The 26,760-nt window shown below is 37.3% G+C and overlaps 1 protein-coding gene across 2 annotated transcripts in view; it reads left to right on the forward strand.

Moving 5' to 3' along the window:
• Nucleotides 1-26,760, forward strand: part of LOC149254022 (copper-transporting ATPase PAA2, chloroplastic) — a 407,965-nt gene that overhangs the window by 191,747 nt on the left and 189,458 nt on the right. For both annotated transcript variants that reach the window (XM_089460050.1, XM_089460049.1), the window contains one exon: nucleotides 6,059-6,164. In XM_089460050.1, the coding sequence (XP_089316176.1) occupies nucleotides 6,059-6,164 (106 nt within the window). The remainder of the gene's footprint in view (nucleotides 1-6,058; nucleotides 6,165-26,760) is intronic.

Raw genomic sequence — 26,760 nt, forward strand, 5'->3', positions numbered from 1 at the left:
AGGACACAAGCACCACAAAAATTATGATTTTATTAATTACTGGAGTACATCATTCTTCACCTTCACAACATTATCATTGAAACTTCTCAAACAATGATAATTCCAAGTTTGCACACCCTTGAAGCAACTTCACAATTACAAATTTAACTTTGACTTGACTTTGAAATGGACTTGATTTAGTCACTCCAAAAATTACAAACAATAAATATACCTTATCTCTCCAACAAAGGCTTCTTCACTTCTTAGATTCAACTTTAAATTTCCTAAAAAAACTTTAAGAAGCTGGATTTTTTAAATTTTTTTCTCGCTGTCCTCCACGCTGGCTGCTAGCTGGCTTAAGCTGGCTCATGTTGGCTGGTTTCTTGCTAGCTGGCTTCGTGTGATGGGAGCTTTATGTATACTCCATATTATGTTTCTCCAAATGTTTATGCAACTGTAAACTATCCAGGCCAATTTTTGGGACAGCATTTGATATCTCACACTAATATCGCTGCAACAGAGTCTGACAAGTCAACAAAGTGTGCTCTAGCCAAAAGCAGAGAACATTTATCTGGAACAGCAAGTTACAGTAACCCAAGGGTTTCAAAATCTCAACCTAATCCACGGGTGTCGGGCAGAGCCACGGGATACATGAAGCCTTCAAATCTAGTTTGGCTTGTGTTGAATTGCAATATGTTGGGGAAAATACCTCTAGAGACCTACAAAATGCAATGGATGGTATTCAAAGGCACGATGAAAGTTTACGAGATCAGTGTAAATCTAAGCCATGCAATGACCATCAGAGTATGGTAGTTGATTCAGGACCTCGTGATGTTGGAAAGGGTGATCCATCTGACCATAACTCTGATTCATCAATGGTAGATTCAGTCCATATCTTTGATATCACTCCAAATAATGTTATAGCAGCAATTGGGCAGAAAGAATTTTGGAGAGTCCGGAAAGCGATTCTAAGGCAGCAGAAGATCTTTTCAACTCAAGTTTTTGAACTTCACCGACTGTTGAAGGGCCAAAAACTGATAGCTATCTCATCGAACTTGCTGATTGAGGATAATGCATATGAGAACATACCTGTTTATACATCAGAGGAATAGTGTGTACCCGCTATTGAACCATCTCATCTGAGATCAAATCTCATTCTTTATCGATCCGGTAGCCAAGAGGCCAATAGTTCGACACTGTGATGATGAGTCAACATCTCAGCATTGTAAAGACTTCGACATTTTGTAGCAGATATGCATTGTGATGTGAAATCAATGTTTTTAAAACCGGAACCGGTGACCGGACCGGTCCACCTAATGAACCAGTTTACCGACCGGAACCGGTCTAACTGGCACTGGTTTGGTCTAAACGAACCGGTTTTTAAAAAATACATTAAATAATTAATTTTTAATGAAACAAAACTATTTTTAAGATGTAAAACCATGATTCCAAGCCAATAGAGACAAAATATGCAAAGTTTGCTCATTTATATACCATGTAAAGGTGAATACATCAAAATGGCACCAAGTGCAATACATATCATCAACAAAATAGCAAAATACATAACAAATGAGGCTCTAAATGGCCTATAAAGTCCAAAAACATTGCTGCAAGCTATGATGCCATTGGCCTACTACAAGTCTACAGTATACACATGATCAATCATCAAGTTCATTACCACTACTAGTAGTAGACACAAGATCATCATCAGGAGCTACATAGACATCATCTGGTTCAGAGTCTGAGGATGCCTCAGCCTGATTTGCAACCTCAGTATCAATGCCACCAATGACAATAGAAGTGGACCTAATGGAAGCACGAGTTTGTCGACCTGCATGACTAGTGCCTTCCATTGGTTCCTTGCCTTTCCTTGATGCCGCTATTGATCCTGGTTTTGATGCCACCACATAATCTGCTTCATCCCCCGCCAAAGCCATGTCGATATCAAAATCAGCCTCAAACACAGGTTCTTCAGTCTCCTCCACCCATTCTGATGTTGGATCAATATCGTCCAACACAATGGGATCTAGATCAAGAGTTTTTCTTATCATTTGGAGCTCTAATTGCATTTATTGTTTACCCCCAAACCATGAAATCCTGAAAACCATTAAGTCTGCTGAATTTTGAGTGAAATCTAAAATTCTAGTTTCTCCGTATGAAATCCAATGAGGTCGAAACCACTCTCAAACATCCTGAGTCATTTCATGGTAATGTTAAAAATTTAAGTAAAAGGATGAAAATGAAAATTAAAGGAAATGTCACTTTTACTTTAAGAATTTAACATTACCATTAATTGCCAACATTGTTAGGGTTGAAACACCCTTAGTCCCCCCCCAAAACCCTCAAACACAGTCAAAAACATGTTTTTTTAACTTTATGGTGGTTGTGCCTAAAACCGGCCGGTTTAGGACAAAATCGGGCAAATGAAGGGTCTGACCGGGTTTTTAGGCCGGTTCAGACCGGCCAGCTAGCTAACCGGCCGGTTTGACCGGTTACCGGTTTTTCTGAGCGGTTTTTAAAACTATGTGTGAAATTGACTTCAAAAGCAATCAATCCTGACGAACTCGAGGAAGTTGTTAGAAAAAACCTTTTGCCAGAGAAAAATACCAAGAAGCCTGAAGATATAAGGTTTGTAGCAGAGCAGATGAAAAATGTACGAAAGGAAGAAATGGCTGAAATAAGTGAGCGCATATCAAGGGCTTCACCAGAAGAGATTGAAGCAATGAAGGCTCGTGCAAATCTTCAATCTGCATATCAATTGCAAGTAGCTCTGCGCATCATTCTCCATGCAGGTCCAAACGAATTGATGTTGGTCTTGAATAATGATACCTCATCGATCTACTTGAGGGTGACATCAATTTCTATGTGCAAATGGATCTATCCACAGGGAAGTATTGACTGGTACGCAACTACTATAACTTACATCGACCAAACCATGGGAGCAACGGGTCAGTCAACTTCCCTCCCACAATTGACAACTCGCTGTGAGTCGAGTCCGTCGATTGCAGCTCCCCGAGTCATGCAACCTCCCTTCAATCGGTGCGGCGGCCATGATTCAGCACCCAACTTTGGCCTCTCGACCCACACTTCAAATTTCGGTCTGAAATTCGTCACTTTCCAATATGGTGCATCTATAATTCTCGGCCCCACCGCTGCCACATCATTAGAACTGATAAACTCGCGACCGAATCAGGCACCAGATGAGCACGACGTTTATACAGATCAATCATGGCAGCATGATTGGATTACCCGACTCTTGGGAAGCCCGACAGCTCCGCGGTGATCCTGAGTTTTAGAGTTTATGTGGCAATTCCTTAGCTGTTGTGATAGCATGGCTGGGCCCCTGCATTGAATATTGACGTAGAAGTGCACCTCCCAGTTTCTGTGCTTACCAGGCCCACCTCCAACACACAATCTGTTGACTAACTCCTCAACATTGACTGCTCCTCAGCGATTCGACTTGGCTTCATGTGGCTGGCTAACTTGTGTTTACTTTTTTAAATACGTTGGCTTTCTTCCAGAGATTTCACGTTGGTCCTAGCCAATCACCTTGAGCTTCAAATCAATCATATGTCCATTTGGATTTGCAACTCTGACAGATACTGCAGCTTGTGTATACTCGTGGGTTCTGTTGTAGCCAACGTTGACCCTCAAACTTAGGGATTCGACCTTCCAATAGAAAAATCCTCTCGTCCACCTTTGTTGTTAGTGCTCTTGTCTGCTGGTAATAAAGGTTTCACCACTTCACTGAATATTTCTCTGGGTCTGCTGATGTAGAAGAAAATTCGTCCACCGATAATATCTATGGACCTTGAAATGCTGTGGATAATTTGACTTCTAATGAAGAGAAAATTCCAATCTTCCGATCAAGGACCTTTGACACTGGCTCTGACATCACATTTGATTTTAACCCACGATTGACCAAAATCATGCTTTGATACCACTGTAGTATCCCTTTTGGAATATTTTGCAGATTTTGCAGAGGAAACTAATTCAACCACAATTTCTCCATAAAATTTCCATTCAATTTACAGAAGATTGCCATGTAAAATAAAATAAGAGAATGCATGCAATACAATGAAACAATGGGTAGAAAATAATCTCATCTTTATTATAATATAAACTGGGGTTCACATGCTGATACAATAAAATAGTTGAGATAGGAAATTGGCCTCAAGAATCTACTCCCATACTGTGTTGGCCCTCCAAAACTGAACTGAAATACAACTGCTGAGCTCTCCTGTGAATTTTGGATGAATTCACCAAGGGGAGATGGGTACTCGCCCAACCTCACTGAATCACCCAAGGGTTTCTATCCTAGGGCTATTGCTGGAGTAGAGAACTGGGTTCTCAACCTCTCATACAAGAAGAAAAATGAAATCCAAGATGTTCTCTAATGGCCTCCTCCTCCTCTTTTATAGATCTGATGGACCCCTCTAGAATCTCCTATTTTATTATTATTTTAATCATTGAACACATTTCCCTTAATTAAAATATTCTTTTTAATGTGGGAAAATGGTAAATTGGCCACCATGCTTCCTCAAGCCATCAAAAATCACTTCTATCCATCCCATCCTATAGGTATTCTCGTTCCGGTTCCAACAAGCTATTACACTAAGGTGTTCTGCCAAGTATTCCTCCCGAAATACCACCTTAAGCGTAATTAATGGAGTCAGGCCCATTAATAACTCATTTTTTTGAAATTTGTCGGAATGCAACGGAACGAAAGACAAACTGTGCAGATGATGGAATATACCAAGCGAATGCCATCAGACCTCATAAAAACTCCTCAAAACCCCATGAAGCACCTCCTGAAGCCCCTGGGCCCGCTGATGAAGTAAACCTACACCTGTGACCTTTCTACCCTGGCCCTGAAAATCCATCCTAACCATGCCGTGAGGAACACTAGAAAAATAACATTACATGATGTCTAGGGTTTTCCTTGTTTAATCGTTTAATATCCCTTGTTTATTTATTTCTTATCAACATTTATAGGTTATTTCATATCGCTATCATGAATTTTTCATGCTATAAATTGTGCTTCTTAAAAACCATAATTTATAATAGCAATTGGTAATTTGAAGGTAGCATGTATTTGAGCCTCTCTAGGACTATTTAAGCCCTCTATATTTAGCCGTAGTTCTTTTGGACTCATTGCCTTGAATTATTTCTCAACTCAACCAAAGCCCTATTATATTAAACATTATCCTTGGGTGTTTTTTTTAGCAGAATCCTTGGAGGGTCTTTAGCCTGGAAGTTCTTGCATTGTCTAATCTTTGAGATTGGCCAAGGAAGCCTCCCCTGTGGGCATAATATCCATCCAAAGAACAACAAGGGAAGAATTGCTAAGGTGTTAGTGGTGGTTGATCCCATTGTTGCCCTTAATCTAGAGTGCTTAATGAGGCTTTGCACTAAGATGCTAGATTTTGCAGCAACAAACATAATGATAATTACTGAATAAAGTTATAAACTTTAGGTTTGTTCTAAATTATGAGTCTTATTTTTTGAATCCTAGTGAATGTTTGTTGGCTTGGCTGACCAAAGGCTCAAATACAGGAAAAAACGATCATATACAAATTCTCATTTTTTGGGTTAAATAAAATAATTCAATTATAATGATCTTTTGTGATTTTGGCTTATACACTAGAAAAAAACAGTATTTATGTAAGGCAGACTTCCTGTCAAGAGTACTCCAAATTATGTGTCTCATTGTTCTCAATTCTATTAGTTGATTTAACAACTCTCAATGTCATAATAAGAAACCATCTTTAATTTTTTTAACTCATTCGTTTTGCTGATATTGTGATCTTTTATTATTGTCATGTACTTGATGTTCACCCCAAATAATGAAAATCTTGAACTGTAGAATTTTTATGAAGAGGCTGAAAATATTTCATGTTATTTGTCTTACTGGTATTATTGTTCTGTTGGTTGATTTCACTACTCTTAACATAATCTTCATCTTTTATATCTGTTTTTTCTTTTTATGCTAGTTCTGATCTATCGATGTTGATCACAATTTCCATTGAAGCTCATTGCCTTGTTCATAACAGTTCATTTAATTTCTTCTTTGATCCAGGTATTTCTTTGGGACAAACATTTTTCCATATGTGTTACTCAATAATATTGCAGGACCTGAAGAAAGTTCAATCCTCTTGAGCTTGAAGCTTGCTATTAATGTGCTAGTGAGTAATAATTGTGCTGGTACACTTATTATTTTCAGCATATCTGAAGTTTTCTGTAAATTTGTCATTTTAGTGGGAACAAATTTCAAAATATCATCTATTTTGATAAGCCTTCAGTTATTTTGAACATGTCTTTCATCAAGATATTTTTTTTACTACTCTCTATAGAGTTGATGCTTTCTCAAGTTCCTAGTAATGTGTTGAAAACAGATGTATATGAACTTAATTCATCTTTGTCTACATGCTATGTAAGAAGGCACACCCTTATGGGCCTGTGTGTCCGTATCTGTTGTGTTGGACATAAATATGATAGGACAGATGTTGGCTATGTGTTTGGCACATCCTATGCTCCGGGTACATGCCCTAATCGTCCCAATTTCAGGACATGTGTTCTCCAAAAAAGAAACCAATGACCACTAAAAGGTGATCTGGCCCTCATTTGTTCACATTTTCTCATGCAGGTTGGAGCTTTAAGGTGTTTTGGTGTGAAGTTGAAAGGAAAATTGCATATTTGAAGGGGTTCCTAGTGCTTGGTAGGTGGATTTGTCCACCAGATTTCCTTTTTTTCCCCTATAGCAGCATTTTTTCCCTCGTTCCTCGGAAATCATGGATTAATCAGCAAGGGTGTGAAAATTCCTTAAATCCAAGAATTCCTTCTACAGCACTGAGGATATTTCTTCTACTTGTTAGATTTACATGAACAAGTTATTTGCAGTTTCCTACGGCAAACATCGAAATACATACACTGCAGCCTACACCATTTAAATAATATGCCGAAACAAGAAACTGAACAATAGAGAAAGATACACACAAATGACACAGTTGTTTTTGGACAAACGTCCCCGGAAAAACCCAATGCGGGAAAACCGGTGCAGCAGATCTGAGGGTTTATTATTAAGCAGAAGTATTTCTGAATACAATCGTTGGATGCCCTCCTGACAATCTAGTTACAGAGAAAATCTCTTGGCAGAAGAAATTAGTGAGATTACCTCACTCTACACTGCAAGTCTCGGCTGATACAGCAGTTGAACCACAAGTTCTCCGCCTACTTTTGCGCTGCCCCTGCATGGGCCCTGCGTCAGCTCACTTGGGAAATGATTTGCCCTCAGAAGCCTATTCCAACCCTCTCGACTCAGAAATGTCAGCTTCCTCAGCAAACTTGGACTTTTGTGCTGGAAGCTACTGCGCTGCTTTGCGTGGGGCCTGCGTGAAGCCTTCTTGGCTCTACATCACCCTCTCTGCACTCTGTGTTGCCTCCTCTATGTGTCTCTCTGACTCTCTACTGAGTATTCTTGGCTCCGAAGAAGATCCTCCAGCCAAAACTCTCTCTGCCCCTCTCTGCGTGATCACTACAAATCATTGTGTTGCCTCTAGCTTTAGCAATTCGATCTGACTGATCAACTCTCTGTGTGTCTTCCAAATGACCCTCAAGCTTCCTTAAATAATCTCCTCGTTGACATTCAATGGCCCAGATTAGAAGCTAATTAATGGCTAAGATCATTTATGCTTGATCCTCGTCTTCTTCTAGAAGTTACATCCACAGTTAGAATAATACCCATTAATTATTTTAATTTCCTAAGTTTAGACTTAGTGACCCATTAAAAATAATTAATTATTTTAATAAAACTGTCTCCGGGTTGAATTTCCCAAAATGCTTTCTGGTTCTTTGGAATACATGTGCCCAAGACTCCCTGCAAAATTTGAGACTTAGAGCACATCCGATGCTACCAGAAATCAACACTCATTCTTAGCAAGGAATTTGCTCTAGCAATGCTTCCCACTAAAGCATCACCCTGACTTCATAACATCGTCCTTTGCGCTACTGATGTCTGACATGTTGTCCACCAACTACTGCGCAAATGTTGCATCTGTATTGCTATTGAACTTGCCACTGTCAACACTACATCGGATTGCAACTCCCTTTGAATTTCTGCATCCATGTTGCTACTGGCACTGGCACTGCCCCTGCACTGCAAACTGCTGCTGCTACTGCATCAATGACGGAAAAACATCCAAAAATTTCTGAACTAGTGTTCAGCATAGATGCATCTCGATGTTGAAGATTTGACTGCTGCTAGTCCCACGATGTCCTTCTGAAGCCACTGCGTTGTTGTTGCTACTGCATTGTGCCTCCTTGCACTGCTGCAACTCTGCACTATGTTACTCAGACTTGGCGTTCTAGCCACTGCATCTGTTGCTCCAACACTCCTCTGCACCATCTAACACTTAGTCCATCCTGCTACTATTGATCTGGGCTCCCGTAGCAAGATATTAATCCGAGAGGTGGATTCCTCAAGGATCCTGCCCATCTGTAGCTCTTTTGAACTACAGCTCCAAATCATTGCACGTCCCTCATAGAGGTATCTCGACTGTCATGGCGAACTCTTCCTCCTCGATCTTCGGGGGTGCAGCCTTCAGATCGTGCTTCTCATCCTTTTCCTTCTTCCTGAGAGGACACTGTGTTCTGTAGTGACCCGTTTCACCACACCTAAAGAATTTGATCTTTGAGACATCCTTCTTCCACCTCCGCTGCTCCTGCTGCCCCTTCGATGCAAGGGCTGCATTCTCATCCTCCTCCTTGGGCTTTGACACATTGTTGCTGCTTCTGTCAAGTTTACACTTGACCAAGTCTATCCTCAACTCCTCTTGCTTGAGAGCTGCCCACATACTATCCCAGTCTAGCAAAGCAGCCCTACCCAGGATGCTCTGGACAAAGACTTGCCACTCTTCTGAGACTAAGTTTAGGGCCAGAATCACAATCTCGGAACCTTGAGGTGTAGACCCCACAGCTGCTAACTCATCACAGGTCTCCTGAAGCTTCTTGAGGAATAGATCTGTGTGCTCCCCCTTCTACATCTGTGCAGATCTCGGTTTTCTCTAATACAACGTAGACAACGCATACCACGTCTCCTTAGCATCTCCTCTTCTAGCAATGTGACAGATTACATGATCCTTCACTTCGTCGAGGATCATTCTCTTTGCCTTTACCATTTCTGCCTTATACTTCTTCAGCGGATCTGGATCTGCAGGCTCAGCCACCACGTTGTCGACATAGACCTTGAGAGCATGCTCATCTAGAAGGAATGACATTCTTGCCTTCCAGATGATGTAGTTGGTTGCTCCATCCAACCTGTCCTGATCTCTTAGCCCACTGGTTGTCATCTCTGCCACGAAAATGTCAAACTGCAACTCTCTGCTTCTTACTGTTGCTGCTCAGCCAATAAGAAAACGGACTTCTTGGCGGGAAGTCTCCTGAGGAATAATTCCCTCACAGTGCTTCTCCTTTCTCTTCTGATGTCTTTCAACCCAGTAATTTGCCTACTGAAAATTTGCGTCCCATCAGCTATTTCTCACATTGAGGCTCAACGCTGTTCCCTTTGCCATGACAAGATTTTGATCTGGAAGCCCTTCTCTCTGTCGACTCACTCATAGAGAAACTGACACGAAATTCAACACTCCAGCTAGGACTGCGCAAACTCCTTTGGGGATTTGAACTGCTACCTCCTACAACTTTTTCGACCTCCTTTTCTACTCAGCGCTGGGTTGTCTAACACTGTTTTTTTGTCTCACCTGCACTTGCTCTGATACCATGTGAAAATTCCTTAAACCTGGGAATTCCTACTACAACACTAAAGATATTTCTTCTACTTGTTAGATTTACATGAACAAGTTATTTGCAGTTTCCTATGACAAGCATCGAAATACATACACTACAACCTACACCATTTAAATAATATGCCGAAACAAGAAATTGAACAATAAAGAAAGGTACACACAAATGACAGTTGTTTTTGGACAAACGTCCCCGGAAAAACCCAATGTGGGAAAACCGGTGCAGCGGATTTGAGGGTTTTATTATTAAGCAGAAGTATTTCTGAATACAATCATTGGATGCCCTCCCGACAATCTAGTTATAGAGAAAATCACTTAGTAGAAGAAATTAGTGAGATTACCTCACTCTACACTGCAAGTCCCGATTGATCCGGCAGCTGAACCACAAGTTCCCCAGCTACTTTTGCGTTGCCCCTGCGTGGGCCTTACGCCAGCCGCGAAGGCCCTGCGTAGCTCAACTGGGAATCGATTTGCCCTCAGAAGCCTATTCGAACCCTCCCGGATAAAAAATGCCAGCTTCCTCAGCAAACTCGTACTTTTGTGCTAGAAGCTACTGCGCTGCTCTGGGCCCTGCATGAGCCCTTCTTGGCTTTGCGTCACCCTCTCCGCCCTCTGCGCTGCCTCCTTAGAATGTCTCTTTGCCTCTCTTCTGAGTATTCTTGGCTTCAGAGAAGATCCTCCAACCAAAACTCTCTCTGCCCCTCTCTGCGTGATCACTACAAATCACTGCGCTGCCTCTAGCTTCAACAATTCGATTTGACTGATCAAATCTCTATGTGTCTTCCAAATGACCCTCAATCTTCGTTAAATAGTCTCCTCATTGACATTCGACGACCCAGATTAAAAGCTAATCAATGGTTAAGATCATTTCTGCTTGATCCTTGTCTTCTTCTAGAAGTTACACCCATATTTAGATTAATACCCATTAATTATTTTAATTTCCTAAGTTTAGACTTAGGGACTCATTAAAAATAATTAATTATTTTAATAAGATTGTCTCTCGGTGGAATTTCCCAAAACATTTTTTGGTTCTTTGGAATACATGTGCCCAAGCCTCCCTGCAAAATTTGAGACTTAGAGCACATCCAATGATACCAGAAATCAACGAAGGGAAGTTGGAAAGAGTCAAAAGAAGGGAGGAATAGCCTTGTTTCTATTGTCCCCCTTCATCTTCATCTCCCTCTACTAGGGTTCCATCTGCTGCAAGTACAGTTGGTAATGTTGAAAACAACATTGTTATTGCAAGAAAATAAACAGAAGTGAGTAAATATCCACTGTGGAAGTATGTTACATGACATCAAGGATTTGGGGCCAAGTTAAAGGGGAAACAGAATGTTATTTGGACATGTGATTTTAGGCATACTTAGTTTGAGAGCACCTACTACTGAGATAACGACCACTTGTTGTCTAGGTTTATGGACTCGTACCATGTAGAGTAGTGAGTGCATCCAAATGAAAAGAAATGGAAAACAAAGATAGTGTTGGTTTGGGCAGGGTGACAGTAGCAATTAAGAAAACCAAAAATGAGGATCCTCTTCCATTCTTGAGGAAGTCATGTAGTGGTTTTTAGTTTGGGAGTGCTACTGGGATTGCAATTCAACCAACAAGAAAAAGAGCAACTACATGTGCTCCCTGTTACCACCAAAATTAGCAAGTCTTGTTAAGATCCTCATGAGATGTTAAGGTGGCACCACAGAAGACAAGTGTTTACTGTCAACTTGGCACACATCCCCACTCTTTAGACCAACTTCTACAGAACCAAGGGAAGCTTCCCTACACTAAACTCACTCCAACATAGGCTAATGGACCAATGCCTAATAATACCTCTTTAGTGATGGTGCCTAAGATTTAATTTAAAGGTCTTGCTAATTTGGAAACAAGAAATTGAGTGCAGAAAAAACAAACCAACAAGAAAAATATCACTCTAATTGTAAGAAATAAGCCATGAAATCATGGTTGTAGGAATCGTCCCCCCAACACACATCTAGTCCTGGAACAATCCTTTGGATATTTTGGGCATGCTCCCTACAAATTTGGGAGTGTGTCACTCTCAAGGACGCTCCTAGAGCCAAGATGTGCACTCCCTGGGCAATGTTACACAAAGCGGGGACGCAGAAGCATCATTTCCACAAAATCTAGGAAGCAAAGCATCTCAGAAGTTACTCTCTCTCTCTCTCTCTCTCTCTATATATATATATATATATATATATATATTATTTTTTGCATTTATAATAAAAAAACATCCAAAATACCAAATTAGTTGTAGAAGACATGAAAACATGCATATTTTTACATAAATTAAGATAGATATTTCATCTGTGATTTCATTGTACATCAATGCTTAATTATTTGAGCATCAACCATCTAGATTCTAGCAATTACAAACATACATCAAAATTTTAAGCATATCATAAAACATAAAACATTTAGAAGATAAAATCATCAAACATTCAAGTAACTTATCTAGCAAGTGAGCAACTGTCAACATGAGTCATGTCCAAAATTCAAATAATAATATTTACAAAATAGGCCACTTGGCCACCACCAAGACTCAAGTACACACTGAACTAGGAAGAGTAAGACAAGAACTTTCAAATTCACAACAAGACTACAAGTCTAATCTATGACAAAAGTAGTAAACTATGAATATATCTACTAATCTCTCCTCCTTCCACCGCAAATAGTACGTGAGCCTCCACGTGGTGGAAATGAAGAAGATGGTGAAGATGGTGGCTTTGGAAGTTGTGGTAGTGGAACTGATGAAGATGGAGCCCCTGTTGTTGGTGTTGAAGCATGGAACCTGGGAACTAAGGGACTGAATGGGTGTGGCATCTCAACTCGATCATCATCATCCTAGATAAGAGCATCCTCCAATTACTCCAACCGCAACACTCCATCCTTCAAATTGGGCTCCTCTAGATTTTTGTCCCAAACCTTAAAGTCTTTATTAGTTTTTGCATCATCACAGTAATGGAACAACAATCGCAAGTTGTAGTGAACATAAACCAAGCTCTCTGAACGGTCTAAATTTAACCTATTCCTTTTAACTTTGTGGATGAAAGAATTAGAGCTCCAATACTTCTCTGCAAAAGAAGTGTTTACCACCTGTGATAGCACCCGCAATGCCAAAGTTTGTAGGAGTGGAGTAGCACCTCCATGCATCTTCCACCACTCAAGAGAAGATAAATTCTCTGGATCTCTAATTGCATGCATGCTTCCAAATGGACCAATGCTAAGAGTATAGTTGCTAAAATGTTTCTGTATCATGGCAGACTCCTCCTCATTAGGGACTAATTTATACAATGCTTTCATATAACCATAGAGAACCTCTGGATCTAGGTGTGGTTTTCCCCTGCTTCCCCCCAGGTGTTGGCGTTGAAAGCCATGGTGGATGATAGTATTTAGGTGTTAGAACATATGCTAAGGCATGTAATGGAATGCTTAGCATATCCCATCATTTTTCCACCTCTGCACGAATATAATTGTACAAGGTGATATATCTAGGCTCAACAATGTTTTTAATCTGGCCCAACATGCTATCCATTTGCTCATACACCTCCCCAATTATTGGCCGATCTGAATTTTCAAACTTGATCATGTAATAAATTGGTTTGGTGAATTGCAAAACATATTTAGTCTGTGACCAAAAGTAACTATCAAGAATAGTGCCTCTGGATACATTAGCACCATCTCTATCAATGTTGTTGTCGCCCGAAGTGTACACCAAGGGAAACAACGCTCAGGGGGTTGTCACTCTGATCTCTGCCCACTCCGTTCTAGCTATCTCCTAGGCAAGCTAAGGGGGGTAGTCCCTAAAGGTGAGAGGTGAAGGATGAGGGGAAACTTGTTGGGAACCAACAAGTTCTAGGAGATACACTTAGTTATCTTATGAACTTGATTATAATTAATTTGCAAGTGTGATTAATGAGCAATGTGGTTATTAAAGATAGATTTAGTTAATTCAATAAGACACTTAATGAGATAAATAGATGATAGACTAGTGCCTTATAAACAATGCTCAAGACAGATTATAACACTTGCACAAGGATATTTCAAGCTATAAGATAAGTAATGTTGCAAGACCAGCACTAGTACAAGAAACCAAGAGATTATAAGCAATTAAAATTATGAGCAATAAGACTTAAGGTAAAACTTGCAAGAAAGAAAGCTTGTACTTGAAGTAAAGATGCTTAATTTATGATATGACAATCAAAAGACAAATACATTAAATTGAGTACAAGAATATAAGGAAAAGCTTGCAAGGAAATAGTTAGCCCACAATTCTAATTACAAATAACCAATTGAAAGGGAAAGTTAGATGAATGAATGCAAGAGTAATCTATGTGAGATGCAAAGATTAGATCTAATATGCAAATGAAATGCAAATGTTAGTGCAATGTTTTAATGAGATGCAATTAAAATAATATGCTTCAAAGAGAGAAATGCTAATCCTCTTATGTTGAAAAGTACTTTAAGCCCAAAATCACAAGATCAATGAAGCATGTAAAGTTACTGAATGAAACAAAGCATTTAAGGAGAATGTCAAATAGAGAAATAACACAAGTGTTCTTAATTAGAAATTTTCTCTTTTGTGAAACAAAGCACAAGAAGTTATTTAAATGATGAGATATATAAGCAACTTCAATAGAACTTAGATCTATTAGCCAAACAAATGCTATTTCAATATAAACCAAAGCTATTTAGATCAATAGATGATAATCAAGCGACATGCTTAGGCAATGCAAGTTTGAAACAATAGCTAGATGCCAGTTAGATTAACACTGAAACTAGATCTAAATGGTTAGTGAGCTACTCTAACAAATGAAAGAAAATTAAAGAGTTAGGAAGTTAGCATAACTCAAGATTCCTCCTAGAATAGGAGACAAGATAACATTGGAAATAATCCCAAGCTCTCCTAAAAAATTTTTTTTTTATTAAAGTTACATATAAAACCACTTTTCTGAGAAATGAGAGGGCTTTAATAATCTTAGGGATTTTCAAATAGAATTTTGATATCCTTCCCTCAGATACCTATGAGAGAAAAACTTTATAATAATTTTACAATTTTAACAGTAGACTTTATCCCAAAAAACAACTTTCCCCCATTGCAAAAAAATAATATAAAGTCTAAAATCAGGGAAAAGTATATGCTACGTGTTGTCGCAAAAAGTGTCTAGGCACTGCGACAACGCTCAGAGGGCGCTGTCACTCTTGATCCTTACTCACTCCGTTTAGACTCTCTCCTAGGCAAGTCAAGGGGGGTAGTCCCTGAGGTAAATGGATGAGAAAGCCTATGGAACACAGGCTCTAGGAGACTTAAAGATGGAAAACTTGACGAATGTAAATGAATCTTGATTAACTCAGATGAATAGATTAAACACTAATGTAACCAAGACATGACCACAAGATATAAATAATTATAGACCAGTGCCTTTAATATTTGAATTAACCATCAACTAAATAAAACAATTTATCTAGAACAATTTTCCAATATGTGATGAATAATGACAATCATGAATCATCAATATAAATGCCCAACACTGTAACATGCAAAAGATTCCAGATCTAAAATGATTTTCATTAACTGCCCAGATCTAGATTCAATTAACTTTCTCCAATAGCCAAATATGATTTAAAACGTTTATTGCACCTTGACCATAGAAAAATATACATTTAATAACACTAAGGAACTTCAAATTCAAATCTTAATTATTCCTTAGGCGATAACTAAAGAAGTAAAACAAATCAATAGGTTAAAAATTTGAAATTTTTAATGGGCCATAGGCCACATTAAAAAATTTTAATGTTTAAGCAAAAACCCCTTAATTTATTTCATTTTTAATTCTCAAGTCACCAAAAATTTAAGATTTTTAGAAATTTTTTTAATGTTTTAAAATGAATTTAAAATTTTTAGATTTTTTAGTTTTTTTTTTTTTTAAATCTTTAGGATTTTAAAATTTGAAATATATATATATATATATATAATCAAAATAAAAAATTAAAAAAGAAAAACCAAAATCAAAATTTTTTAAACTTTTAATTTTTTAATGAATCACACTAAAATGAAATCAGAAGCTTTTCTTAAAAAAGAAATCAAAACTTAAACCCTAAACAAATATAAAAGAACTAACCTAAACATAACACATAGCATACACAAAAAAATAAATCGAAAGCTTTTGTTTGTCGTTGTGTAGCTGTAGGTTGATGGTGGGAGAGGAAAAGCTGCGAAGAGAGGAGGGATAGGCAGTCAATGGAGCTAAGGCAGGCAGTGGATCAAGATGAGCTGCAGAGGTGATCGAGGGAAGCATGCAGAGGATTGAAGGCTTTCCAGTGTCTAGAGCAGAACAATGGATGCGAGGATGATAGGGACGTGTGAGGAAGAGCAGACAGCGTATGGAGTAGTGTGGGATATTGAGTTGCAGATTGAGGAAGAAAGGCTGTGTGAGGGTTTGATTGCAGGGACAGTGTGGAGACAAGTAGTGAGGAGAGGGTTAGGCTGCATAAGGTTTACAACTGCGTATTAATGGAGCTGAGGCATCGTTTAGAGGAAAGATGGACAGGAGAACTGCATGAAGGAGAACAGGTCCGCGCGAATGGCTGGCGATCTGAGTGGGTGAGGGAATGAAGAAAAAGATGCGGAATGGAGAGGTGATTGAAAAGAAACCGAGGCATCAGACAGGGGTTTGCAGATTTTTAGAGAATGCAGCTACAGTAAAATGACTGTGAGCCCTCTAAATTTTTTTTGAAAAGCACAGTAAACCCTAGGACTAGGCAACAAATCTACAAAATGGTGGCCCTAAACTTCTTTAAATCCACCAGAACTTCTAAAAAAAAAATTCCAACAATCTAAATATAAATTTTTGAAACAACCTGCTTCAGATTTAACCCTGAAACCCTCACGAAATTTCTAGATTTGAATTTTAATTTAAACCCTTGGACTGCAAAATGTCTGGATAATATCCCTGGAAAATGATGGTTGATGAACCCAAAGATCTAGATCTTATCCTCCAGGGCCTAGATCTGGACTCTATACAGATTTCTCCTTCAGATCTGTAGCTGCAAGACAACAATAAAACACCCAAACGATATATACAGAAACCCAGAAAAACCCAAGTCAGAAAACCAAAAAATAATTACAGATCTATGTACATGAATGATAGATCTATCGGATCTAGGGAGTGTGAGTTCGACTTTGCTCCCAGATCTGAAAACCTGAGGCTCTCAACAGCCAGATCTATTGATTTAGCACACGATATTTTTTTTTTGAATTTTAAAGGAGGTACTGAGTTCAAAACCCTTCATGCATCACCCATAAGAAAAATATCGTATGATAAGCTCGGGATCAAATTAAACTGGACTCTTCAGAAAACAAGGATCGAGAGTTAGCTGGTTCAATCGAGAACTTCCTCGAACGCCCGATGATCTAAAAAAAATCAAGACTTTCCTGCAAAACTCAATTCAATCATCAACATAGAGCGAGAAAACGATAATAAAATTCAGATAAATAGAGATACCTGCTATTATATTCAAAACTTAAATTATCATTCAAACCCCAACGAATGACCAAGATACTTGTACTCAAATCGCTCTTCAAAAAACTATGATCAATGGCTAAAAAGAAATCTATGCATGAAAATGACACATCTTACAGTATTTCTATGAAGAGTAACACCAACAGAGATTTAACCCCAAAGTCTTTCTTTATTGCTTATAAAAAGATTACAAGAGAGCTTTTCGCTTAGTACACAATTGAAAGATCAGATCAACTCACTGACAAATGACCTCCTATTTAAAGATAAATCCTCCAACAGCTAGTTCGAGTAATCCTCGTCAAAGTAATCTCGATTGTTGATGAGGATCAAAATTTCTTTTAATTTCATCCGTCAAAATTTTAAATTCTTGAGGAAATTCAAAATTTTCAATTAAATGAACTTTAATTAATTCAAAAATTAAAATTTTGAATTAATTTCCCCAAAATTTTGACTTTGACTTAACCCCAGGGACCAAAGGCTTAAAATTTATCAAAACAATTAATTTACCTTAGTCTCTGGACCTCTTAAAATCTCTTTTTTCAAGGACCAACGAATTTTACCTTTGGAGAATTTAAATTTATCTAGGACTTAGAATTAATTAAATTTCTGGCTTAGGATTTTAATTAATTTTGGCCAGAAAATTTAATTAATCAACCTATGAGGGGATAAATTATTTTTCCAACCGTCAAGACACTTTACATTATGATTTCACATTTTTTACATCTCAAGGGGGGAAAACCATTTGCAAAAGACCCTCATAGACTAACCAATTCCGCGACACAAATATAATCCAGCAGACCAAGCAATTTGTAATAAAGTAACCTAACCAAATGGTTAGGATTATTCCCAAATCACTTTTACATAGATTTGATCTAGAACACTAGGACTCCCCTAAGATCCCAGTGACAAAATCCATTCCGGCTTTAGGGTAAGGATGAAGGAAAACTCTGTCGACTATCCAAGAATGGATTGGTGAGACAAAAAACCTCCCGGAATGTAGATCGTCACCAGAAAAGTAGGTTTACCTAGGTAATTACATACACGACATAGATTTGCTGAGATTATTTACATTATACACATGCAGAATGGGTTTACATTATAACATGATCCTCATGATGATGATGATAGCTGGATGGCAGGAACACATCGATCAGGTGCTATCCCTTTTGCGAAAAAGGGGGTGTACTGCTATGGGTCGTTGACACGTAGTGGTCAACATCTGGCTCTACTTGGGGACACATTGCTGCACTGGAGGAATGTGAGAATCTAGAATCTGCATCCACGCAACACACAACAAAACATAAGTAGCGTCCATCCAAAAATCATCATATAATGTTAGGCACCGGAAAGATATAAGCTCTTCATTTATTAACTAGTCTAACAACATGAAAAACCAATTCTAACTACAAAATGAAATACTGAAATAACAGGGCATAAGGTTAGAAATACAATACAAAGATGCCCCATGGCATCAGATGCATTCAATATAGTGCATATTGAGCATTTGTCTGCTTTCAGGCAAATCCGTCGGCTGTTTCTCGGATGTGCCATGTCCAATTTTGCATACGGTAGGACTTTTTCCTATCCAAAAATCAAGTTGCTCGCGGCCATCAGATGCATCAAATCGCTTTCTCATTCTCTTTCTCTTGCGCTTTTTCTTTGTGGCAAGTTGTATCACTGATGATGTGGAACATTCTACTTCAAACTTTTAGATGAAGTATGTAAGATATGCATGACATGTTTCTCTTCATTTTGCATCTGCTTTGTCAAGAATGATGGATCAGTCTTACAGGTGTCGTGAGTTATAACTTGATCTTCTATGACTGGTGGATTAACCATGTGAGCGTCAACCTGATTCTTATCAATTTCAATTTTATCCAGGTCACTTTCAATTAGCCACTTTTCAATGGGACAAATGACCTTCTCATAATAAGATGGAGCTTGCTGCAGCAAATAAGGAGGCTTTTGATCTGTTGACATTTCCTTGTTTCTTTCATCCTTTGACCGTTGCTAAAATTTCTGTACTTGTATTGTTATGGCATCCATCTGGTTAGAGCGTTCGACTTTCATAGCACTGACTTCCTTGGTATGATTTTCCTCCATGGTCAATAACTTATTTAGAAGACATATCTGACCGACTTCCACATCTTTTATTACTTTTTCATTCTTTGCTTTCATGCCCATGAAACAGTTTTGCATATAGTTTATCTATTTCTTATGATTTGCTTGCATGGTAGCCAACTAATTATTATAATCGAATCTCATGATGGTCATTTCTTCATCCATAGTTAATAACTTGCTTTGCATAGAATTAATTTCTCTACCATGATTAGCTTTCATGGTTTCCATTTCCTTCTGCATGTCGGTCCTCATATCCTCCATATTCTGAGCACACTTTTCTACTACGGTGGTTACGTGATCGGAGTGTTTAATTTTCATGATTTCCATCTCCTCATCACGTTTTTCCAGTTAAGTGTATAAAGTTCTGATATCCTTGATGTAATCAGTTACAAACTCCTCTTGATTAAGCTCCATATTTTTTACCATCTGCGTTTGACTGAACTGCATGTCCTCAACCAACTTCTTTAGTTCTTCTATAATTTGCTTATCATTTTCCCTTTCATTGTCAACACTGATTTGATAACTTGTTCCTGCTTTTCCACTATCATGGATTTGTCTTGCAACGGTACAAGTGGATGGCACATTCTGATATGGAGAATTGTCTTGAAATCTTTCATTGACAGTTGGATCCTTTACAAGATCATTTTCATTATGTTGCATAATTTTAGGGGCACAAGGTGAGCTACCTTGATAACCATTTCTATCTGTAAAAGCATTGACGATGTCTTGTAAAGAGGTGAAAGAATCTTCAGGACAATTATTAAACCAATTCAAAGCATCACCGTCTAAAGAAAAGGCAAATATACGCATTTTGACATCTTCATGATCATATTGGGGAGAACTACAATATCTGAGTATTGTATGAATAAACCTGCATAGATGCTTTCTATCAACAACTAAATCACCACCCGAGAACAAAGGCAATTTATGAATGGCCACTTTTGGAATATCATGGAGAAAATCAGTAAAATGACACGGGGTAAACGAATCATCCATGATGACTTGTCTGAAGGAATAATGAGGGACCAAATGGATGCTAGAGAGAGACCCCTGCTTAAGAAAATCAAGAGGTCCACAAGAAGCAAGCCTCTAGTAGAAATTCTTGTAAGAAATGAAAGAAGTGGAGTCGCCACTTGAACATGAATCTAGCTCTAAGATCCAAAAGGCAAAAACAACTGGATATAAGGTAGGGCTTCTTGTCTGAGAAATAATGGATGAATAAGTGGAGTTGCCACCCAAACAAGAAACGAACTGAAATGTCCAGGTGCTAAAAGTGCAGATGAAATGATTAATGAGATGACAAAAGATATGGCGATGAAAATATCAAATGACGCCAGGAAATGTTGTGTTGCTTGACCGCCTAATGAATGGCGAAAAATATGAGATGATTAAAACAATGTCGAGAAACCAAGGACAGAAAAACTCTATCCCTGGCAACGGCACCAAAAAATGTTGTTGTTGCCGGCTTAAATGAAAAGATGAGAAATGAGAAGAATGATGACGAAATGTTGTTGAAACACTGAGAATAAAATATCCTCGGCAACGGTGCCAAAAAAATGTTGTCGCACAAAGTGTCTAGGCACCGCAACAACGCTCAGAGTAAGGGCTGTCACTCTTGATCCTTACTCAGTCCGTTTAAACTCTCTCCTAGGCAAGTCAAGGGGGGTAGTCCCTGAGGTAAATGGATGAGAAAGCCTATGGAACACAGGCTCTAGGAGACTTAAAGATGGAAAACTTGACGAATGTAAATGAATCTTGATTAACTCAGATGAATAGATTAAATGCTAATGTAACCAAGACACAACCACAAGATATAAATAATTATAGACCAGTGCCTTTAATATTTGAATTAACCATCAACTAAATAAAACAAGTTATCTAGAACAATTTTCCAATATGTGATGAATAATGACAATCATGAATAATCAATATAAACGCCCAACACTGTAACATGCAAAAGATTCCAGATCTAAAATGATTTTCATTAACTGCCCAAATCTAGATTCAATTAACTTTCTCCAATAGCCAAATATGATTTAAAACGTGTATTGCACCTCGACCATAGAAAAATATACATTTAATAACACTAGGGAACTTCAAATTCAAATCTTAATTATTCCTTAGGCGATAACTAAAGAAGTAAAACAAATCAACGGGTTAAAAAATCGAAATTTTTAATGGGCCATAGGCCACATTAAATTTTTTTAATGTTTAAGCGAAAGCCCCTTAATTTATTTCATTTTTAATTCTCAAGTCACCAAAAATTTAAGATTTTTAGAATTTTTTTTAATGTTTTAATGTTTTTAAAGATTTTTATATTTTTTAAATATTTTATATTTTTTAAGATTTTATATTTTTTAAATGTTTTAGATTTTTTAAAATTTAAGATTTTTTTAAATGTTTTAAAATGAATTAAAATGTTTTAAATTTTTTAGTTTTTTTTTTATAATTTTTAGGATTTTAGAATTTGAAAAGAAATATATATATATATATATATATATATATATATATAAAATCAAAATAAAAATGAAATCAAAATAATAAAAAATAAGAAAAACCAAAATCATTTTTTTTAGACTTTTAATTTTTTAATGAATCACACTAAAATGAAATCAGAAGCTTTTTTAAAAAAAGAAACCAAAACTTAAACCCTAAACAAATATAAAAGAACTAACCTAAACATAACACATAGCATACACAAAAAAGTAAATTGAAAGCTTTTGTTTGTCATTGTGCAGCTGCAGGTTGATGGCGGGAGAGGAAAAGCTGCGAAGAGAGGAGGGATAGGCAGTCAATGGAGCTAAGGCAGGCAACAGATCAAGATGAATTGCAAAGGTGATCGAGGGTAGCACACAGGGGATTGAAGGCTTTGCAGCGTCCGGAGCAGAACAATGGACGCGAGGAGGATAGGGACGTGTGAGGAAGAGTAGACAGCGTATGGAGCAGCGTGGGAGATTGAGCTGCAGATTGAGGAAGAAAGTCTACGTGAGGGTTTGATTGCAGGGAAAGCGTGGAGACAAGCAGTGAGGAGAGGGTTAGGCTGCACAAGGTTTATAGCTGTGTATTAATGGAGCTGAGACATCATTTAGAGGAAAGATGGACAGGAGAATTGCATGAAGGAGAACAGGCCTGCGCGAATGGCTGGCAATCTGAGCAGGTGAGAGAATGAAGAAAAAGATGCAGAATGGAGAGATCACTGAAAAGAAACCGAGGCAGTAGACAGGGGTTTGCAGATTATTAGAGAATGCAACTACAATAAAATGACTGTGAGCCCGCTAAAAAAAATTCGAAAAGCATAGTAAACCCTAAGACCAGGGAACAAATCTGCAAAATGGTGGCCCACAACTTCTTTAAATCCACCAGAACTTCTAAATTTTTTTTCCAGCAATCTTAATTTAAAATTTTGAAACAACTTGCTTTAGATTTACCCCTGAAACCCTCACGAAATTTCTAGATCTGAATTTTAATTTAAACCCTTGGACTGCAAAATGTCTGGATAATATCCCTGGAAAATGATGGTTGATGAACCCAGAGATCCAGATCTTACCCTCCAGGGCCTAGATTTGGACTCTATAGATTTCTCTTTCAGATCTGTAGCTGCAAGACAACAATAAAACACCTAAACGATATATACAGAAACCCAGAAAATCTCAAGTCAGAAAACCAAAAAATAATTACAGATCTATGTACATGAATGACATATCTATCAGATCTAGGGAGTGTGAGTCCGACTCCGCTCCCAGATTTGATAATCTAAGGCTCTCAACAGCCAGATCTATCGATTTAGCACACTTTTTTTTTTGAATTTTAAAGGAGGTACCGAGCTCAAAATCCTTTATGCATTACCCATAAAAAAATATCTTATGATAAGCTTGGGATCAAATTAAGCTGGGCTCTTCAGAAAACACGGATCGAGAATTGGCTGGTTCAGCTGAGAACTTCCCCGAACGCCCGATGATCTCAACAAAATGAAGACTTTCCTGCAAAACCCAATTCAACCATCAACATAGAGCGAGAAAACGATAATAAAATTCAGATAAATAGAGATACCTACTATTATATTCAAAATTTAAATTATTATTCAAACCCCAGTGACTGAGCAAGATACCTGTACTCAAATCGCTTTTCAGAAAGCTATGATCAATGGCTAAAAAGAAATCTCTGCATGAAAATGACACATCTTACAGTATTTCCATGAAGAGTAACACCAGCAGAGATTTAACCCCAAAGTCTTTCTTTATTGTTCATAAAAAGATTACAAGAGTAGCTTTTCGCTTAGTACACGATCGAAAGATCAGATCAACTGACTGACAAATGACCTCCTATTTAAAGATAAATCCTCCAACGGCTAGTTCGAGTGATCCTTGTCAAAGCAATCTCGATTGTTGAAGAGGATCAAAATTTCTTTTAATCTTGACATCCGTCGAAATTTTAAATTCTTGAGGAAATTCGAATTTTTCAATTAAATGAATTTCATTTAATTCAAAAATTAAAATTTTGAATTAACTTCCTCAAAATTTTGGCTTTGACTTAACCCGAGGGACCAAATGCTTAAAATTTATCAAAATAATTAATTTACCTTAGTCCCTGGACCTCTTAAAATGTAATTTTTTAAGGACCAATGAATTTTGCCTTCGGAGAATTTAAATTTACCTAGGACCTAGACTTAATTAAATTTTTGGCTTAGGATTTTAATTAATTTTGGCGAGAAAATTTAATTAATCAACCTATGAGGGGATAAATTATTTTTCCAACCCTCAAGACACTTTACATCATGATTTCACATTTTTTACATCTCAAGGGGGAAAACCCATTTGCAAAAGACCCTCACAGACTACCCAATTCTGTGACACAAATATAATCCAACAGACCAAGCAATTTGTATTAAAATAACCTAACCAAATGGTTAGGATTATTCCCAAATTTCGTTTACATAGACTCGATCCAGAACACTAGGACTCCCCTAAGATCCCAGTGACAAAATCCATTCCGGCTTTGGGGTAACGCTGAGGGAAAACTCTGCCGACCATCCAAGGATGGATCGGTGAGACAAAAAACCTCTCGGAATGTAGGTCGTCACCAGAAAGTAGGTTTACCTAGGTAATTACATACACGACACGGATTTGCTGAGATTATTTACATTATAAACATGCAAAATGGGTTTACATTATAACATGATCCTCAGGTTGATGATGATAGCTGGATGGCAGGAACACATCGATTAGGCGTTATCCTTTTGCGAAAAAGGAGGTGTACTATTATGGGTCGTTGACACGTAGTGGTCAACACTAGGGATTAAGCGGAATAAACTTTGTGGATGGAAAAATTTTAAATCCTAAAATCCCAAACTTAATCAATTCTTTTTTATAAAAATATTTTTCTTTTCCAAAAACAATATTCTTTTAAACCAAGAATTTGATGGAACCCCTGCTAAAATAAATTTTAGATCTTTTAAAAAATGACAAGGGTTAGATAATAAATCAATAGCAAGAAAGAACCCCAAAAGGCTTGTAGCCTTCTTTTAAAGAAAAAAAATTAAATAAAATTTTATGGCCTTCAAAGAAATTGATATATGCAAAAATGGCATGTGGCCCCAAGCAAAATTATTTGAGCCACACAAAATTAAATCTTGTAATGCAAAAGGCTAGAATAAGCTTTCCAAGGTTAATGACTTCCAAAAATTAATGAAAACTATAAGACTCTAGCCGTGCAAGGAAAAGAGGGTTTGGAAATTAAAAATTCAATGTTCCTCTTGATCCACCTTCAAATAACTCATTAGCGAAATCCTCACTCAAGCCTTCAAATCTGCAAACACAAATGTGAGAAAAAATGCAAAGAAATATATATACACACACACACACACACACACACACACACAAAGTGAATGAAAAATTTATACAAAATAAATAAAACTATGCACAAGAATTTATTTACAAATTTACAACAGCTAGATCAATGGAATATGAGTACAACTCGGTTCCATGATCAACTAATAACAACTCTAAATAGAATATTTTTTCTATTAAGCACAATAATTTAAAGAGATTTGAGATAAATAAATTTTCCTCTAGCTAAGGTCTAGAAACCCTGCAACAAAAATCGTCAGATAAATCCTTCAAGTAAAATAGAGTGGATCCTCCTACTTCATCACTCAAGAGTTGGTTAACTTAAACAAAAGCATCCCCTCACGCTTGAGTTCTGATTCAATTAAATGTTTTCTACACAACTCAAAAAGATTTTGTTAGCTTCAGATGAGATAGGAAAAATATAATGGAAGGAAATTCTAGCAACTTAAACAAAAGCACACTAGCCACTTCCAATCCTAAAATATTTTCCAAATCTAATTACCAGTGTAAGATAGCTATACACTAATAATTCTATGTAAGAAAATGAAGTGACAAATATAATCACCAGTAGAAAATTAAGCTCAAGAATTCATTACCATATCCATAAGAGAAGAGCCACAATATTTCACCCCAAAGACTTGTGTATTATTATTTCAAAATAGAGAGAGTGTCAAGAGCAAAAAGCCAGAGCACAATATCAAGAGATGTTACAATGAGGAGCATATGCTTCCTTATATAGAAAAAATGAGAGCTCTAGAGACTCTTCCAAGTGAATAATGGCTAGTTCCATGAAGGTGCACAAATTTGACTTGATCTTCGCTGATTAAATGCTTGATCCATGTCAAAATAATCTCCACCATTGATTTCTTGAGAAAAAATTTGAATTCCTTGATGATGCCTTTTTTCTTGGTCCAAAAAACTGACTTTTTCTCCTCGAAAAATCCCCATTCTCTTAAGCAACTTGGACCATAAATTCGAATTTCATTAAAAATCGATTTTTCTGGGAATTAATTCTTTTTTTATAGGCCAAAAATATTTTCTTGAATATTTTCTTGCTTGATTTGTGGAGATTCCCTTCTTGGAAAGTGCACATTCCCTTTTTTAATATTTTTCACTTGGAGAGATTTTTTTGTTTTTGTTTATCTCATTTTTATTTTCTGACCAATTTATAGCTGATTATTTAACCACTTTTCCGTTGGAAAACCAAAAATAAAAATTAATTAATTTTCTGGCTTAGTATTTTAATTTATTTTGGCTAGAAAACTTAATTAATTGATACTAAAGGGGATTAATAATTTTTCCACCCTTAAATATTTAAGCCATGGTGTCTAAATATGAGGGACCATGTACCAAAATATTTTTACATCAAGATATTACAATTTTAACCCTCAAAGGTGGAACACCCGTTCGTTATAGACCCTCAATTTATTACCCAATTCTGCGACTCAATATGATCTAGTAGACCAAGTGATTTGTAATCAAATA

Source organism: Pinus tabuliformis, chromosome 7 (assembly GCF_031772625.1).
Source record: "Pinus tabuliformis cultivar Carrire ecotype Pingquan chromosome 7, CPIR1, whole genome shotgun sequence".
NCBI classification, from domain to species: domain Eukaryota; kingdom Viridiplantae; phylum Streptophyta; class Pinopsida; order Pinales; family Pinaceae; genus Pinus; species Pinus tabuliformis.